General features: G+C 47.2%; 1 protein-coding gene across 3 annotated transcripts in view; it reads right to left on the minus strand.

Annotated features, from left to right (window-relative positions):
- The window catches only part of usp6nl (USP6 N-terminal like), an 86,911-nt gene that overhangs the window by 40,861 nt on the left and 24,893 nt on the right, over window positions 1-21,157 (minus strand). Inside the window, exon 1 of one of the 3 annotated variants that reach the window (XM_080756893.1) lies at window positions 13,823-14,704. The exons of 1 other annotated variant lie outside the window; for it this stretch is intronic. In XM_080756893.1, coding sequence (XP_080613019.1) covers window positions 13,823-13,892 — 70 coding nt within the window. In that variant the 5' untranslated portion in view covers window positions 13,893-14,704. Of the gene's footprint in view, window positions 1-2,573; window positions 2,743-13,822; window positions 14,705-21,157 lie in introns of those variants that run through there. One more of the 3 variants, XM_080756894.1, reaches the window with a different exon arrangement.

The following is a 21,157-nucleotide window of genomic DNA, read 5'->3' on the forward strand; positions in this document are numbered from 1 at the left end:
CCTGAATGATGGAATATGATTAAGGATTACTGTGATTATGGTAAACTCACATAGCAGAGATAGGATCCAACAGGAAGCACGCGCACACTGTTTCTCTGCTCCCAGGAAAATTCTTTATTAAACAATGTTTCGACCCTTGTCTGACGAAGATACCTGACGAAGACCCACGTTGTTTAATAAATAATATTCCTGGGAGCAGAGAAACAGTGTGCGGACATCCCTTCCTTTTCAACTCACATATCACACATACCAAAATTCACTGGCAAAGAAAAAACACATTTTTGAATTGATCTGAATTATTTCGCGGACCCCTGGCTATGCGTCGCAGACCCCCAGGGTGCCGCAGCACGGAACCACTCAGTTCAGACGGCTTCTTTTGTATCAGTGTTGTTTTTGGCAGCAAATTTCTATTTTAGTTTTAGTCATAGTCTCTTGAATAGTTTTCACTTCGTTTTAGTCACATTTTAGTCACCTGGAAAGTTCTAGTGTTTAGTCTAGTTTTAGTCGACTAAATGTAGAGTTGATTTAGTCGACTAAAATGTGTTTTGTAAGGCCTTGATGTCGTTGTAATGACATATTTTACACTTTGGTTGCATGCTGAAAATAGCAGATATACAATCTGCGACGCGTTGTGAGATTGTATATCTGCTATTTTCAGCATGCAACTCAGCATAAAACTGGATCTCTTGTCCACTAGTCCCTTCCTAACATTTTAGTCTAGTTTTTATTTGTTGACGAAATTGTCAGTATATTTAGTCTTAGTTTTAGTCATCATAGATTCGTTTTTATTTCGTTTTTATTTAGTCAGTGAAAAACAGTAGTAGTTAGTCGACGAAAAAAAAACACTGTTTTGTATCTCGCTCTTGTAGCTGCTATCTGCAGAGAAGGAGGAATATTTTTCAGCCAGCCATTTGAGACACCCAACCAGACAGCTACAACCAGCCACAGCCAGCCAGTCAGTCAGTAACTATAACCCCTCAACCCTGCCCTAAACAAAACCCTGCTTCCACACTTTACACAGCCCATCAGTGCGCAGACTGCCCATGCCCACACACCAATCAAGTGATTATCTTTTGATTCCGTCTACTGGAATCAAAAGGCCCGTGGCTGTTAAAAGAAAGGTGAACATACTCTACACCACATGAGTCCAATGAATACACAAATTAAATTACATCTTGTGGACGATGAAAATGGGAAAATGTAGCTCTGCTGTCACATGTACACTCCACAAACACACACACACACACACACACACACGAGCAACAAAAGAAAACTGTGCATGACTGCATGTTGTTATATGTTATACATATTATATTCTATCTATCACACATGCACGAGTCATAATCAGAGACCGTCTTCTCTGCTAATTCAATTTAGACCCACTATCACTACGCTTCCAAAACAACAATCTGACTCCCAGTCTGGATATTATCATTATTATTAAAAATAAATCACCCAGTGTCAATTATCTAATGTAATCCTGGGCGCTACACTTCCTTTGCCTACCTAAGGGGGGGGGGGGGGGGGGGGGGGGGGCAGCGGACTGACCTCATGCTTCCTTCTATGCATGAGGAGTCCAAGCTGCATCTTTTCACCTGACAGGGGAGAGTTTCCCCGGGCGGACGTAGCGTGTGGAAGGAACACGTTATTCCGACCAGTTCCTTTCCCCTCCATCAGGCTTAATATTAGTCTGGATATTAATGACTAAAAGCTGGGCAATATGGACAAAAAATATATATATATATCACAATTTTCTTTCATTATCTCATTAGATATTGTGACAATAATATTGCATTGTGATGACATTTTCCTTTAAGGGAAATTTGGCACTGGCCCTCCGGACCCTCCAGGCCAGTGGATTTTCCAGATCACTGACCCCACCATTATAACCACTGGCCCGGAACATTAGTCAGAAGCTCTTTTTTTTGTGTTCTTTATTTTTAAGCATATAAGACAATAGGTCTTAAAAACCTGGCTTACAGTTAAATTATTGGCTACTAAATGGATGAATTAGAAATTAAGACAAATTCTGACAATGCTATTGATTGGTTTATATTGGCTTGCAGTTACTGCACATTATTGTGAAATTAGACTTACGATTATTACATTTTCAAGGCATTTTTTCCACTGGCCAAACCGGGCCAGTATATGATAACTAACTTGTAACTTACAACCCTATTGCCGACCCCCTGGCACTGTAGAGCATCAGCAGTATAATGCAACACATGCGTAAGTGACATCTTTCTAAATGACAGCTTGCCAGCCCGGAAAGTCATCTTTTTTCTATCATAGGGAACAGAATATATGAATAGCTCTATTCCAAACACTCCCGCTGAGCAGCAAGATACTGTACAGTATACAGTGTGTGTGTGTGTGTGTGTGTGTGTGTGTGTGTGTGTGTGTGTGTATCATGTATTCAAACTGAAATATGTAATGTGTATTCAAACTGAAATGACACCTGCACAGAACACACCCATGTAACCGTCCGCAGGTGTGTCCTGGATTACAATAGAAACCCAGCTGTGTCACATGAGACCAAACTGCACCCTGTTGGCCAACATGTTGTCACTTACCTCCCTTCACGCTGCACAGCAGGTCCTCCGGAGGGAGAACTAGAGCCTTCATCCGCATTAGTGACAACAACAAAAAAAACTACATTAAACTACAAATCCCAGTTCCACTGGGCCCGGTACAAAAAAACCCCAAAAAACAAACAACATAACCAAGCAAACAAATAACCTGACAATGTTACACCACCAACGACAGACTGAGAAGATGCCAGACGGCTACAAGTGCGACAAGTGAGATCAGAGATGTTGAGTTGGAGGGCCTATATGCTTCCTTTCACAATACTACAATGCTGCTGTTTGTTAGCTACAGTGACAGAGAGAGAGAGAGAGAGAGAGAGAGAGAGAGAGAGAGAGAGAAAGAGAGAGGGGGGGGGATCTCACTTCAGGAGCAAGTCTGTCCCACTCACAACATTCCACACCCAAACACAAACAAAACAACAGGCCCCATTCTTGTCTTACACATCAGAGAGCAAGAGAGAGAGAGAAGAAGAAGAAGAGAGTCAGAGGGAATGACAGAGACGTCATAGGGTAAAAGAGTGTAACAGTGGGAAGAAGGGAAGATGAGTGGGGGGGAGAGAGAGAGAGAGAGAGAGAGAGAGAGAGAGAGAGAGAGAGAGAGAGAGAGACAGACAGACAGAGAGAGAGAGACAGAGAAAGACACAGACAGAGAGAGAGAGACAGAGAAAGACAGAGACAGAGAGAGAGAGAGACAGAGAGAGAGACAGAGATAAGCGAGAAAGACAAGGCCAACAATGAGTGGTGGTGGGGATGTGTGCCTGCCAACAATGACAGCCTGATGATAAACCGCTCCCATTAAAAGTGCATTATAAAATGGCTGTGGTGTAAAGTCATATTGATGTTGCATATCGACAGCGAGAGGGGGAGGGACAGGCGTCCGTCCGTCAGGCCGACGGATGGACAGAAAAGTCTCTGTAAGCCTCTCTAATTGTATTAAACAACGTCAAACTCACCAACATTGCAGCTGTACGGAAAGCTTGAATTATCCTTTTTCAATCTGTAAAGTTCTTTGTTTCATGAAAATCCACCGTAGACATGTTATGAGCTACTTCCCGTCAATACATTCTGCGCAGGTTATTTTTTTGAGTGTTTTTTTTTTTTAGTGTTGCAAATGTCATTAACAATAAAGAGACAATATGACGTAACGAGGGACAATATGACGTAAATGTGGACGGACCGCTGAGCCACGGCCCGGGCCGTCAATGGCGTTTCTAAAACAAACATTGAACTAAAAACAAACATTAAACCTGTATATTAAACCCCTCAAAAATGAGTGTTTCCAAACTCCAATATTTCGAGAAAGAAAATCACACCCGTGTGAAGTGAGGGGCACTCTGCCTCTAATCGTCTTATTTTTGTGCAGATTGAAAGAGGATAATTCAAGCTTTCCAAACAGCTGCAATGTTGATGAGTTTGATGTCATTTAATACATGATGATGATGATTGTTTATTTCCGTGTCATTCACACTTTGTGCCCAACCCTCATGGGTTTATAAGACACCATTTCACAATTGCAATTACAGCATATTTTATATTACATAATTTATGCATACAGCATGTTTACATTACATAATTCATTATATTACAACTCAGATTTATACAGGACTTTTCTGTTTGAACGAATGGGCTGTCTATGGGACGATGCACCTAGTTAGCACCTTGCTGGCAATATGGAAAATCTGAAAATTGTTTTGTCGTTTGTTCAGTTTGACCCACCGGTTTTGGATGTCTTGTAGAAAACATTGAGTTGAGGAAACAGGCTTGAAAGGCGTACTTGGTACTTTAGTGGACTCTAACATTAAACCTATAGCTACATGTTTAAGCATTTATCTCATATTTACATGCTCTGACATATATTTCAGACATGCTCCGAGTCTAGTCTGTGAAAAGTCTGCCTGTGCTATAAACTCATTTAGGATAAAAAGTTGAGTTTTTCTCCTCTCTTGCCGCCATGACTGTCTCTGTATCGGGATGAGTCATAATTTCTTTGACTGCTGTGTATTCGTTGAACGACCACACTTCAGTTAATACTGGAGAGGCAGAATAAGTGACCGAAAAGAAAATAACCTTTTCCCTCTCTCTCCTCACGGCTCTCCACCTTTCTTTAGGGCCATCATTCAGCCAAACTCCTGCAAGCGTCATTTCTTTCAGTGCTTTCGTACGACCAGGTGGGCAGCATGGAAACTGTGTGGGCACACTTTGGCAACAGAAGGCAAGATGAAACCACCAAGGAATGGCTAAAGAAAACCACCCCCGTACCCAACGCGGTTGTGAATAAAACAAGGAGCATCTGTCGAGTTGTTGACAGTACACTCGGACTCCAGAGCAAAATGTAAACGAGGGCTGTTGCGAGTGTACGAGCGTAGAAAAGAAGACCACTTGAACACTGCTTTGACACCAGCGTGAAATTGAATAGATCAATAGTGCCACTGGAGACAAGTATTGAATCAATTGGGCAATCACTACACAAGGGGACCCACAACTGGCCCTGGAGGCAAGAGATACTAGTATTGGTCATCCCTGGTATACGTCTCACATCAGCCCTATACTTACGTCATCAATTCCAGTGACCGGAGGGTCTGAATCACATGTCAGCCATGTCCTGGTTCTGCCAGGGAACATCTGATTGGCTGGGCTGTCACAACAGATGTCCGTCACTCTTTGTTGTGTCCTGGGTTTGTCCGCGTAATAGCCGCCAGACGTTAGATCTAATCGTAATCTCATCGCCTTGGCTACTGCCACTGCCAGACTACCCCAGGGGAGACGTTAGAACAACCGCCAGACCTGAGTGGGAGGCAGCTCTGACAGGGTGTCTTGGGACAGTCAATGGCAGCATGCAATGACTTTTCTTTGCCAATTAAAATCCACAGTTCTTTCTTACTAGTTCATAGTGTGACTGTGACATTGATACAGTACTGTACATCAACGATGCATCATCATCATATATCGATAATCTATCATAAATCAAACAACAGTGGCTTGTTCTGATGCTCCGTCAGTGGTATAATTACTACAGTGTATAATTACTGCTCCACTAGAGTGACTAGAGTCTGACTGACCGATGACAAATATTGTGGTCCGATGATGCTGATCCCGATTGGACATTTGGACCGATATTCTGTCAAAAAGTGCCAAAATGTTCCAATTTATTTGAAAAACATTGATTTGTCGCAAAAAATTATTCTATTCGAGAACTTATAAGCAGACAAGAAAATGAACAAAAAATGATTTTTTTATAGATGAATAAACACTAACTGAACTTTATTCAATAATTTAAAGCAGCACTGTGTAACTGTCCCCTTCTACCCCGGGGTTGAACCCGGTTTACTGTGCAAGTGCTGACATTGTTTTACCATTGAGCTAATGAGCACTCCCAATCTTCCGCCGTAGTCTGAAAACGCACCTTTTCAGACTCCATCATGACTTAGATAGCATTTGTGCATGCATGCAAGACAGCACAATAATTGCATTGTATGTAGTCATAGCACTTCATAGTAAATTATGTACAGCATATTATAGTATGTATATAGTTTATATGTATAGTGTCATTATATAGATATGTTCTAGTTATGTTCTTAGCTTACGCATGTTTCATGATAAATGCATGTTATATATGTGATGTATTCCTATGCTTTTTTGTTCTTGCTTAATGTAAGTCGCTTTGAATTAAGAGCGTCTGCTAAATGCCTAAATTGTAAACTGTAAGTGTAATGAACCCGCTTGCTCTGTACAGACATATTGTTCTGGCCAATATGTATGTGCGGCTCTACACATGACTGCAAATATATCTGGGTGGCTCTACACATGACTGTCAATATATCTGGATGGCTTTACACATGACTGTCAATATATCTGGATGGCTCTACACATGACTGCAAATATATCTGGATGGCTTTACACATGACTGTCAATATATCTGGATGGCTCTACACATGACTGTCAATATATCTGGATGGCTCTACACATGACTGCAAATATATCTGGATGGCTCTACACATGACTGTCAATATATCTGGATGGCTCTACACATGACTGCAAATATATCTGGATGGCTCTACACATGACTGTCAATATATCTGGATGGCTCTACACATGACTGCAAATATATCTGGATGGCTCTACACATGACTGTCAATATATCTGGATGGCTCTACACATGACTGCAAATATATCTGGATGGCTTTACACATGACTGTCAATATATCTGGATGGCTCTACACATGACTGAAAATATATCTGGATGGCTCTACACATGACTGTCAATATATCTGTTTGGCTCTACACATGACTGTCAATATATCTGGATGGCTCTACACATGACTGTCAATATATCTGGTTGGCTCGTACAAATCCAACTCGAGTTGTGACAAATCCATGACAAATAATTACAAAGAAGAAAAACAAGAAAAAAAGGGTCCGTTTTCTTCTTCTTTCTAATTATTTGTTCGGCCCGAACAAATAATTGTCATGATTTCTCACAACTGGAGTTGGCTTTGTACGAGGCTTAAAAGGTCTTTAAATAAATACTTTTTGAAATGTCTATGAGGAAAATAAACGGGGAATCATTTCCTGGGCCCTGGTAGGACTGGGACTCTCTATAGCAACATGATCTAAGAATTTGAAGGCTTTCATAAAACCTTAGATTAGGTTTTAGAAGCCAGGCGTCGTTTTTAGAAATCGGCCTTGGGTCTAAATAAATGGGTTAAGAAGCGAGGTAGCAGGACTGGAGAGTCAGAGAGAAATAGAACAAAGCCTAGCTAAAGAGAGCAATAGAGAAAGAAAGCAGATAGAGGGAGAGATAAAAGGGTAGCTTGTTGTGCTAGAGAAGGCCATCTGATACCTAATCTAATGAAAACCTTTTCGGGTAGAGACCGGATGCGACGCAAGCGCAGAGAGACACCGCGCTCCATCTGATGCAGAGACAATAGCCTCGTGGAACTCTAAAAATATAGCCTGGGGAAACCAACCACTGCAGGAAAAACAACATTTTGAGATTAAATTGTAGTCTCGTTTGCCACAACGCCTCGGTCAGCTGGGAAGGGAGAAGTAGTACATATAGCCCTTTCACGCAAATCCGAAGTTTGCCCCACATTATACCGACATGTTGACTTTACAACTAGATGGGGGGAAAACACACTGGACCTCGTTTACACAAACATCGCAGTGCATACAAAGCGGCCACACCTCCGTTGAGTTAAGACCAGCATACTGTACATTACATCGCCCTGCTCAAACGGTCCAAGCCGGTTCTGAAGGAGATCAAAGTGTGGCCAGCGGGGGCCAGCCACCTACAGTACAATCAACATTAAAGGGCCACTTCACCCCTTTTGCAACCAGATCTTATTTGCCACAGTGACATCATGGACACTTTCAAATACTGAAATATCTAAAAAAAAAAAAAAGAAAGAAAGTGTTTCTTCATCCTTAAAATCAGATCTGGTGCAAAAGGGGTGAAGTGTCCCTTTAAGGACACACGGTGCCATGTGTCATTTCACAAACTGGAGTCCAGGTCTGGGGGGACAGACTGCAGGGACAGACAGAGGACGTGTGAAGCAGTTAAAGGCGTATTGAAATGAAAAACATGTTTTTCACACTTTTAGACCATATCTGTGGTCATCATATGGGCATACCTAACAATGGAGGCCAAAAAAAGGGCAAATTAGTCTCCATAGAGATAGATTAGAGGTCACTTTGTGCTCGTTTGAAAAGATGCTGTGCATGGGATGGGCTCTTTACTCCTGCATGGGCAACAGGACAATCTGCCGGCCCCCCGTTAACTAACCAGAATGTGACTGTTCCTTGAAGCCGAGTACGTATAGGCTAGAGAGGGGTGCATACTTAGTTTAGACTAGTCATAGGTTTAGGTGTGCTGCCCCGTGGGAGGTTAGGTTTAGGGTGAGGGTTTGAGATAGGTTGTAGTTGACTGGTCTAACCAATGACTAGTCCAAACCAAAAACTGTCTAAACTAAGTACTGCACCCGGCGACAAACAGACAGACAGGCAGACAGACAGACACTGAGAGCAGCCTGCCACACAAAGAGAAAGCACGCCAAAAGCACAATCACACAAGGCTGTTTTTCAACTTGATGCACAGCCCCCCCTCCCCAAAAAAACAAATTGTGCTCGTTTAAAAAGATGCTGGTGCATCATTTGAATAATTGAGCCAAGCCTCTTTCCTCCGGTCGTTAAGATGCCACCACGGGGAGAAAGAGAGACGCCGCGCGAGAGAGAGAGAAAGAGAGAGAAATGATGGGGGTGTGTGTGAGAGAGAGAGAGAGAGAGAGAAATGATGGGGGTGTGTGAGAGAGAGAGAGGGGGAAAGAAATGATGAGAGTGTGAGAAAGGAGACAGCGGCAACGGCGCTGATTAATAACGCAGAAGAAGGAGAGATAGTGAGCGGCTATAGTGGTGCTGCTTGCTTGCTGACCGGTGTGGGGGCGAGGGAGAGGAAGGGTGAGGAATGCGGCTTGGCAGAGGAAGCAGGAGGGCCGCACTGGTCTCGTTAGAAACCCAGCCTTGTCCTCCTCGTTTCTCCTCACTGTATACAGACACTGCCGTGGCCTCACACCGTGGCCAGATGCCAGCTGCTACATGGCAGATAGATTTCAGCCCTGCCTGGGGCCGATGAGTGGCGCGGGGGCCCTCATCACTGTGGAAGGAGGGATAGTGAACTATAGGGGGGGGGCGATAGGAAATGGTCTGGATTAATGCAATTATGAATTGCCGATATATGGACGATAATCGATATAAACCGATGTTCAGCGGGAGCGTTTGGACTAGGGCTATTCATATTCTGTTCCCTATAGGACAGAAAAAAGACGACTCTCCGGGCTGGCAAGCTGTCATTTAGAAAGATGCCACTTATATACGCCTGTGTTGCATTATACTGCCGTCGCTCTACTGTGCCAGGGGGCCGACAGTAGGACTGTACAAGCTACAAGTTATCATATACTAGCACACACAGCTATCTCACAAATATATTACCACCCCGGCCTAGCGTTTTCTCTCACATGAGGAACAGTGTGCCACGCTCATGTGTGCACACACACCAAGACCATCTGGCCAAAACGTCACGCCTCGGGCGCAACACCTCCGTCTATACACAGCTGCACGTGTGCTCGCGTTAACACTGCGTGAAAAGAGGAGTCAAAGGGCAATTATGGGCACTGTGTATTTTGCCCGGCGTAAACCTCTAGTTTAGCGGGGCATATATACAGTTAATATATTATACAGGTGTGATGGCACAATTCGGGAGTTCACCGGAGTTTGTTGGAAAGTTTAACGGGAGTTTCCCTGTAATAAACTCATCCGTATTCCATTGCTTTTTGCGCAGTGTCGAGTGCAGCAGGTACGAGCGTCCTGTATTTGTTGGGGGGGAGGGGGGGAAGGGGGGGGGGGGCGTCACTAAATCCGTCTGCATTGATCCAAGTTAAGAGGAAAGCAGCCCGTGGAGAATTTCTCCGCAAGGGTCGATGGAAAGAGATTAAAATGGCAGCCAAATGGCAGGCGGCGCAAAGCAAGGCACCTCGACTACACGAGGACAGCAATCGATGGAGAAGCACAACGGGGTACCAGTAAGGGCTCTCTCTGTTGGAGCGCCGTTTGCCTTTTAGCGCTGATTACACACCGGCTACCTGGTGCTCGGGAGCTTTCAACACACACACACACACACACACACACACACACACACACACACACACACAGACAGACAGCAGCCCTGTGATCAGGAGCTTTAGCAGTGATGGCTGTGAGCGTTACATCAGGACATCCATATGATCCTCAAAACGAGAAGATAAGTGACATTCCTCCTTGTGACGGCTGGAGTTCAAGTAGACGGGGCGACGCTCGGAGCAGATTGAGAGGACGACGACGGAGGATGGCGGAGTACATCACATTTGAGATACAGAGAGAAAATGGACAGTTCTCGGTTGAATTCGACAATGTCATTGGCAGCTGGTATAGCCGAACAGGTGGCGGTGGTGGAAATGGGGGGATTTTGAGGCTTGTTAGAATTAACTAATAATTACAGCACAGGTAGTTTCGAGGAGGCAATCTCCTCCTGAGAAATAGCTCTCTACCTGTGCTTCAAACGAGCATCACGCACACCTAATCAAGACATAAAAAAATCACACCCGTGTGAACTGAGTGGTGCAACTCCCCTCTCTCTCTCTCTCTCTCTCTCTCATTAGCAGGCAACCGTGCAGCACTGTCTCTCTCTCTCTGTTTCTGGCACAACAGCGCCCCTACTGGTACTCATACTGGTGCTCATTAACGTCACATACAGTAGGTGAACCAACTGTGGTATAATTGCAATATTAGAGCCGAGGATGTGCGTTACCGTCATTAACGGCACACCTGCGTTGCGGTAGCAACGAGCCGCTATATGCGAGCTCCGTAAGCAGCGCAGGCGCTAGCGGTAACTAAAACACTCTACAATCAGTGGTAACCAACCTTTTCAAGCCCAAGAGCCCATTTTATTCCCAATTGTAAGCCAAGATCTACCACTAAAACGTGTTAGAAAAAACACTTGTTTTTTTGCTATTTCTGACAGGCTCAATGCATGTGCACACATCCACACAAAGACTAAAGCTTAAATTAGAATAAATACTTATAGTAAGTTATATTATCAATGTCAAATAATATTAAGACAAATTAGAAATAATTAGTATTAGAAATATTTTGTTTCTCATTTCAATGAATATTCACATTGGCAGATGTTCAAATGACATAGGCATAACATGACCATATATATTTGCACAGATATGGTGACATACTCTCAGGGTCAGCCCACCTTTAATGAGACTGCTGTGACTGCACTTTATCTGCAAGCGTTTTGAAATCTGGTTCATATTTAGTGATTGCCAGTCTGAGGGTGTCATTAAGATGTGAGTCAGTCATACGAGTTCTAAACTTGGATTTTATTATTTTCATTTGTGAAAAGGCCATTTCACATAAGTACGTGGAACCAAAATAGGCATGCAGCTTCAGTGCACACGACACAATCAGGGGATACTTCTCTGCTCACAAGAGACCAAAATTCCTTCTCTTTAGCTCTGACCTGCAGGTGACAGTCACTTACTAATCCAATAATCTCCATTTAAATATCTGAAGTTAATGCAAACACATCCTGCATTTTATCGGACAGCAGTTCAATGACAGTAGGCTCAGTAAAGAGGAAAGGGTTTCATACAAAAGCAGCTACTTGACTCATGCGTTGTACTTCAACAAGTTTTCATATTTCATATTTATCATATTTTTTGCTCTATGTGTGCATGTGTACAGAATTCAAACTGTAGCATTGATTATTGTCACGGACAGAAGTCATTCTTTCCCTTTGCATATGCCCTGGAGTGCACTCGCCTATTAGTTTGCATTGCAGACTGGTATATTCATTATTCAGTATATTTTTCTCATTTTTATATTTTTGTTGTTGCTGCGCAGCAGTTGAGGAGAACGCAACTATGCATTCCTTTAAGCAACACAACTTTTGCAGCTGCATCCATATGTTTAGAATTTGCATCAATGATCAAATCCCAATAATAAAAAAATATTATACCAACGAACAACGAAAACTGAAGGAGCAGCGGCGCTATCGGCTAGTAGTCCCAACTCAAGTGTCTGCAGCCTGTCACGAGCCCCGTAATGAACGCACGTTGTTCCGTATTTTAATGTCGGGTCGGAGAATAAATACAGTATGAATGACGGCGGGATTTATTTGACAACTCTGTCCTGCTTTCTTCACGAGAAGAGAAGAGCGCTCACAGCTGCTAATATGGTAGCAGCCCTGTGGCTGACCTGTCAGTTCTCTTTACGGCTTGTGTAGTGTAGAATAGTTGAAATGTGAACCTGGGTCTGGGAAGCTCAGAGCTGCAGCCATTGGCTCATGATACGAGCACACGACCAATGGGACAGATCATTCAGTGTTGCTAAGATACCACCCCCCCCACCACACACGCACACACACACCCTTGGACGATGGGGTCTATTCTCAAACTCAGAGCCACAGCGCTCTGCTCAAAATTAATTTGCATGTGACAAGCGGCACTGACATTATTCCAATGGGTCTGACACTTCGCGATCGACTGGAAACGTTCCCGCGATCGACTGGTAGCTCGCGAACCCCTGGTTGGTTACCCCTGCAACAACATCCCACCTGTTCCAACAACAACATCGTAGGAGGAACGTCCAGCAGTGTTTATATGAACCCGCCCCACTACATTTCCGTAAACGGTCCACTGAATTATACGAGTCTAATTCAGGAGCAACCGTGGTGTTTTTCCTCTAGGTAAGGAAAAAGGGGGGGGGGGTAAACTTGAGGCCAACTGCGATAAAAGTATATAGCGTCGGGGTCAGAGTTCACAGAGTTTTCCATTACCCCCAGGGCATTATTCATTATTCACCACTCACCAGAGGCAGCACACACACACACACACACACACACACACACACACACACACACACAAGCACGCCTCCCAGAGCAACTTGAGCTATTACAGCGGTGGCGGTGGTGCCACGGGAATGTTCGATTATCTCAGAATAAAGTCACACGGGCACACAGTATATAGGAAGTCAGAGTTAGACCTTGACATGCAACCCTATACGTATCCACACTTTTCCTGGGCTGTGTGTGCTCCAGTTCCTGTCAATTTGATCCAATGAAAGCCAATGAAACAGGTCAGATGACCAATGATATCCAATGAAATCAACAGGAACTGGAGCACACACAGCCCAGTAAAAGTGTGGATACAAATCACTGTGCTACACGACCAACACAGTCGACGGCCGTGCAACGTTCATGTACAGATCGCGGGGCTGAAGAAAATGTCATCGGTGGCGCGGGACACCCATTTAGGCCCGACGTCGATATTTAAAAAAAAAAAATAAGTCTTATACAGCAGCGACAGTTTTCTGAAATAACTGATGCTTCTATATCAGTGGTGCTCAATATTTCATGTCAAGGACCCCCAAAAATTGTATGTAATCGGCCCCCCCCCCCCCCCCCCGAAGCAAAGATTCGAGTTAAAAAGGTTCACTCTGAAATAATATATATATTTGAAGCCACATTTTCACGATTTTTCCAAAAATAGCTCGTAGCGCGGCACCGAGTGCCGCACTTACGAGCTTGTGGATCTGCAATTTTTTCCAACAGCTGAAAGTATAACATAATGCTTTAAAAACACCAAAAAAGGGAGTTCCCGCCCCGTTCCGGGTTAAAAGAGTCAACAACAACACACCTGCAAAGCGTGCTGCTGCCCTGCGCCTGGAAGGTGACACCAGCTCCTTGACAATCTGTAGCACCTGCATCGTTCACAGCGGGGGGGCGGCGGAAACGGAACGCAACGCCGCAGGGTGGTGGTGGTGGTGGTGGTGGGGGGGGCGGCCCGCTGTATATAGCCCTCCTGCCCACACGACGGAGACAACCTCATCCCTCCTTGGGTCTTCCTCCGGCCTCATCACCCTGTACCAAATCCTCCCTCCCTCGCTCCCCGGGAGCCAGGGATCCAGGCAACCTGCACACCAAGAGGCTGGGGACCAGCGGTATGTGTTCAATCCAACACTGATTGAACGAGTTTAACGAGCAGCGGTATGGTACGACGGTCCGTTTCTTCACCTGCCTCTTGTTCTTCTGACTTTCTTCCCTCCTATCTGTGGCAGCAGCAGCAGCAGTTATGGGTCCTTATTGGTCTCACACAACATGCCTATACTGGGACTCACACGCGCTCCGGGGCTCCGCTGTCCTCAGGTACTGCTTTCTTTTCGCAATATCTCAACACCACTCCTAACTAAATGTGCGAGTGGCAGTGTGGCAATGTTTGACATGCTGAGAATTGCTCACAAACACACAAACAGAGTCCCACACGCAAAAACACAGGCTGCTCTTAACTCGACCACTGCAATGCAAAGCCAGCTAAAAGTGCAACGGCATTCGCCGACCGCGGTGAAGCTCAGAGCCCTGAGTTCTCAGCAAAGTGTGAATGTTTGCGAGCGGTGCAACGCACGCATGCATGTGTGCTCATGCAGGCTTGGGAGTGCTCTGCAGGCGCTTCTTCGACCGGCGACAGGGAGCGGGTGCAGGAACGCCGGTTTGCGATGATGGAACGCGCGGAATGGAAGCTTGAGGACGACAGACGGATGTGCCTGCAGCGTCTCCGTCTCGCTCTCCTGCGCCGTGGCTCACCTGGCAGTGAGGACACGGACGGTAGTATGGCGGTAGAGTCCACAGAGAGACGCCTCTCTCATGCACACACACACACACACACACACACACACACACAGAGAGAGAGAGCACTCACTGGGCTAAACACACTCTGCTCAGCTCCGTTCAGCTCTCAGACTCCCTCTGAGCTCCATCTCCCTCCCTCCCCTCGTTCTCTCTCTTCCTGTTCTCTCATCCACACGCCGGTAGTCAGTCTCTCTCTCTCTCTCTCTCTCTCTCTCTCTCTAATGAACGTGTCCCTTCTCCAGCTCCACCCTCTTTCACTGTTAATAGTCTTGCGTCCTCTTTTCAACAGCAATCATCATCCTGCCATCATCGTCATCATCCAATGCATTTCTCAGTCACGTACTTTACAACCCTAACACCCACCCCACCACAACCCTAACGCCCACCCCACTACAACCCTAACACCCACCCCAATACAACCCTAACACCCACCCCACCACAACCCTAACACCCACCCCACCACAACCCTAACGCCCACCCCACTACAACCCTAACACCCACCCCAATACAACCCTAACACCCACCCCACCACAACCCTAACACCCACCCCAATACAACCCTAACACCCACCCCACCACAACCCTAACACCCACCCCAATACAACCCTAACGCCCACCCCACCACAACCCTAACACCCACCCCACTACAACCCTAACACCCACCCCACTACAACCCTAACACCCACCCCAATACAACCCTAACACCCACCCCACCACAACCCTAACGCCCACCCCACTACAACCCTAACACCCACCCCAATACAACCCTAACACCCACCCCACTACAACCCCAACGCCCACCCCACCACAACCCTAACACCCACCCCACTACAACCCTAACACCCACCCCACTACAACCCTAACACCCACCCCACTACAACCCTAACACCCACCCCACTACAACCCTAACACCCACCCCACCACAACCCTAACGCCCACCCCACTACAACCCTAACACCCACCCCAATACAACCCTAACACCCACCCCACTACAACCCCAACGCCCACCCCACCACAACCCTAACACCCACCCCACTACAACCCTAACACCCACCCCACTACAACCCTAACACCCACCCCACTACAACCCTAACACCCACCCCACCACAACCCTAACACCCACCCCACCACAACCCTAACACCCACCCCACTACAACCCTAACACCCACCCCACTACAACCCTAACACCCACCCCACCACAACCCTAACACCCACCCCACCACAACCCCAACACCCACCCCACTACAACCCCAACACCCACCCCACTACAACCCCAACACCCACCCCACTACAACCCTAACACCCACCCCACCACAACCCTAACACCCACCCCACCACAACCCTAACGCCCACCCCACCACAACCCTAACACCCACCCCACCACAACCCTAACGCCCACCCCACCACAACCCTAACACCCACCCCACTACAACCCTAACACCCACCCCACTACAACCCTAACACCCACCCCACTACAACCCTAACACCCACCCCACTACAACCCTAACACCCACCCCACTACAACCCTAACACCCACCCCACCACAACCCTAACACCCACCCCACTACAACCCTAACACCCACCCCACTACAACCCTAACACCCACCCCACCACAACCCTAACACCCACCCCACCACAACCCCAACACCCACCCCACTACAACCCCAACACCCACCCCACTACAACCCCAACACCCACCCCACTACAACCCTAACACCCACCCCACCACAACCCTAACACCCACCCCACTACAACCCTAACACCCACCCCACTACAACCCTAACACCCACCCCACCACAACCCTAACACCCACCCCACCACAACCCTAACACCCACCCCACTACAACCCTAACACCCACCCCACCACAACCCTAACACCCACCCCACCACAACCCTAACACCCACCCCACCACAACCCTAACACCCACCCCACCACAACCCTAACACCCACCCCACCACAACCCTAACACCCACCCCACCACAACCCTAACACCCACCCCACTACAACCCTAACACCCACCCCACTACAACCCCAACGCCCACCCCACCACAACCCTAACACCCACCCCACTACAACCCTAACACCCACCCCACTACAACCCTAACACCCACCCCACTACAACCCCAACGCCCACCCCACCACAACCCTAACACCCACCCCACCACAACCCTAACGCCCACCCCACCACAACCCTAACGCCCACCCCACCACAACCCTAACGCCCACCCCACCACAACCCTAACACCCACCCCAATACAACCCTAACACCCACCCCACCACAACCCTAACGCCCACCCCACCACAACCCTAACGCCCACCCCACCACAACCCCAACGCCCACCCCACCACAACCCTAACGCCCACCCCACCACAACCCTAACGCCCACCCCACCACAACCCTAACGCCCACCCCACTACAACCCTAACGCCCACCCCACCACAACCCTAACGCCCACCCCACCACAACCCCAACGCCCACCCCAATACAACCCTAACGCCCACCCCAATACAACCCTAACGCCCACCCCAATACAACCCTAACGCCCACCCCAATACAACCCTAACGCCCACCCCAATACAACCCTAACGCCCACCCCACCACAACGCCCACCCCAATACAACCCTAACGCCCACCCCACCACAACCCTAACGCCCACCCCACCACAACCCCAACGCCCACCCCAATACAACCCTAACGCCCACCCCAATACAACCCTAACGCCCACCCCAATACAACCCTAACGCCCACCCCAATACAACCCTAACGCCCACCCCACCACAACCCCAACACCCACCCCACCACAACCCCAACACCCACCCCACCACAACCCTAACGCCCACCCCACCACAACCCCAACACCCACCCCACTACAACCCTAACACCCACCCCACCATAACCCTAACACCCACCCCACTACAACCCCAACACCCACCCCACTACAACCCTAAGACCCACCCCTCTTTCTTCAACCGCACTACAACCTCTTCCTTCAACCCCACTACAACCTCTTCCTTCAACCCCACTACAACCTCTTTCTTCAACCCCACTACAACCTCTTCCTTCAACCCCACTACAACCTCTTTCTTCAACCGCACTACAACCTCTTCCTTCAACCCCACTACAACCTCTTCCTTCAACCCCACTACAACCTCTTTCTTCAACCCCACTACAACCTCTTTCTTCAACCCCACTACAACCTCTTTCTTCAACCCCACTACGACCTCTTCCTTCAACCCCACTACAACCTCTTTCTTCAACCGCACTACAACCTCTTCCTTCAACCCCACTACAACATCTTTCTTCAACCCCACTACAACCTCTTCCTTCAACCCCACTACAACCTCTTTCTTCAACCCCACTACAACCTCTTTCTTCAACCCCACTACAACCTCTTTCTTCAACCCCACTACAACCTCTTTCTTCAACCCCACTACAACCTCTTTCTTCAACCCCACTACAACCTCTTTCTTCAACCCCACTACAACCTCTTCCTTCAACCCCACTACAACCTCTTTCTTCAACCCCACTACAACCTCTTTCTTCAACCCCACTACAACCTCTTCCTTCAACCCCACTACAACCTCTTTCTTCAACCCCACTACAACCTCTTTCTTCAACCCCACTACAACCTCTTTCTTCAACCCCACTACAACCTCTTTCTTCAACCCCACTACAACCTCTTTCTTCAACCGCACTACAACCTCTTCCTTCAACCCCACTACAACATCTTCCTTCAACCTCTTTAATCAACCCCACTACAACCTCTTTCTTCAACCTCTTTAATCAACCCCACTACAACCTCTTTCTTCAACCTCTTTCTTCAACCCCACTACAACCTCTTTCTTCAACCCCACTACAACCTCTTTCTTCAACCCCACTACAACCTCTTTCTTCAACCCCACTACAACCTCTTTCTTCAACCCCACTACAACCTCTTTCTTCAACCCCACTACAACCTCTTTCTTCAACCCCACTACAACCTCTTTCTTCAACCCCACTACAACCTCTTTCTTCAACCCCACTACAACCTCTTTCTTCAACCCCACTACAACCTCTTTCTTCAACCCCACTACAACCTCTTTCTTCAACCCCACTACAACCTCTTTCTTCAACCCCACTTCTTTCCAGTCCAACAACCCAGTAGCACATTTGGCGATGGCGTTAACCGTTAACTATACGGTTGCGGGGCTCGCGGCTATATATTTTTTCCCCCTCTGCCTTTTATTGCCCTCTCAATTTGGCAATCCAGAAGATGTATGGACCCTTGTGTCTGACCTTGGGACATCTCTCTCTCTCTCTCTCTCTCCCTCTCTCCCACTCTATCTATCTATCTCTCTCTCTCTCTCTATCCCCCCCCCCCCCCCTCAGGGCATGATGCATATGTATGAATTCATTAGAACAAAACACTGAATGTATGCTCCGCCTGACGCAAATCTACAAGCTCACCACGCGCCACGGATGCAACGCGGTGTGAGCTTGTAGATCAGGCTGTTTTCAGCGTTTGTCTCCGTGTCTGTGACACACTAAATCTGGCTATATAACGACACGTGCCTGCAAGAACGTGTGATCGCACGTATACAAATCTCCACAGTCACACATGTGTTCATATACGTGCCATGCACATACTGTACATGCACACACACACACACACACATACATACACACATACACACATACATACATACATACATAGGTATGCGGTCTAGCTTAACTTGGACTCAGGGGGGTGGACGCCTCTGCCTTGCATAGTCCCCAGTGAATAGGCATTTTGCCCTTCACTGGTAACCTTATTTTGGATTTGTTTTAAATATATGAAGGTTTTATGGGCTGGGCTTTTTACAAAAAAGCCCCCCCTTTTAAAATACTACACACACACATACATACATACATACCCACCTACATACATACATTTCAGACGTTTTAGCAGTTTTTAAGGACCCACTTTTAGGCCAGTGCACCAGAGCAAGCTTTTGCCTTTTTTTAAACCCCACCCATTTTAACCAAATACATACATACATACATACATACAGGTATACAGTATACACATCATCTGCACCCAAGGACACGAAGAGGAGCTGTAATGGAGCAGCACAAGTTTCATTCTTTATATCCATATATGTATGTGATCAGTGATCTCACACACACACACACACACACACGAAATGCAACGGTATAAGTCTGAGGCACTGCAACGGAGGCTTCGATAGCAGCATTGCCGTTAACATCGCGCCGCGTGCGTTTTCCCACGCTGTTGCTATAGGTTATGTCGGGTGAGTTTATGTGGCCCGTGAGTGACATACTCTTGCAAAACATGCCGTTCGACAACTAATGTCCTAATAATAGTCTGCGCGCCGCCAACCTCAAACGCCTGTCGTTGTGACACCGTTGAGCGTGCATACCACGCTTAACATTTCGCAATTTTCCAGGCCTTGCTTCACAGATCGATATCTCCTGCTTTTCTTTCCTCTGCTTTTAGACTGCACTCCCTTCACTTACACATTGCCTTGGGTTTTTTCGGATGTGTGCGTGTGACTCTGTGTCTTTGTGTGCTCGCCATAAAAGCTCTGTTTAAGGAAGAGAATATGCACAAGGACATGCCACCACGAGAGAGTACTACGAGCGAGACAAATAGTGAGAAGACGGCGGTGGGAGAAAGCGCGTTGCAACACGGAGACAAAGAGAGGAAAGGCACATGCGGCCGTGTGAGGAAAAAGGAGACCGCAGAGATATGGATTATTTACCGTCGATGTAGCGGAACTGAGGTAGTTATCGATAGAGCTCTCTCTCTCTCTCATAGTCATGACGCTCTCTCTCTCTCTCTCTCTCTCATAGTCATGCCGGGTGTGCCCGGTGCACACGTCAAATCAATAGGCCCTCCGCGACGGCACCTTAACGCCCTGCCTGATTGAAAACAGACAGATAAGTCTGGACCCCAGCGTCCAGCGCGGTACATCATCAAGTCGTCGCTATATATGGCAGCCCAGATAAGGTCTCGACCCGTCAGCAAACCGTCAACCCAGCCCTGGGGAATTAAAGCTCAGGGGGGGGGGGGGCAGTCGATGACGATGAGTTCCATGGGGGGGGGGGGGGGGGCATGATTGATCTTGGATATTGGAAGAGTTAACACCCCACGGGTTTACAACAACACTGTGAGAGCTGTGGAGAGGTGATAGGACGCCACCGGATGAAATTGGACAGGAATCGAGGGGGTGGGAGCAAGGGGCCAGCTAGGCACTCCAATGTTGAAGCGCTGGGCCCTAGTGGTAAGAGGAAGGACTGCAGGCGGACCCGTGGATTCATGACGAGCAGCTGAGCTTTAACATGGAGCGCTCGGTTGCACTTCCG

Source organism: Protomyctophum bolini (genome assembly GCF_963924005.1).
Source record: "Protomyctophum bolini genome assembly, chromosome: 23".
In the NCBI taxonomy this organism is placed as follows: Eukaryota; Metazoa; Chordata; class Actinopteri; order Myctophiformes; family Myctophidae; genus Protomyctophum; species Protomyctophum bolini.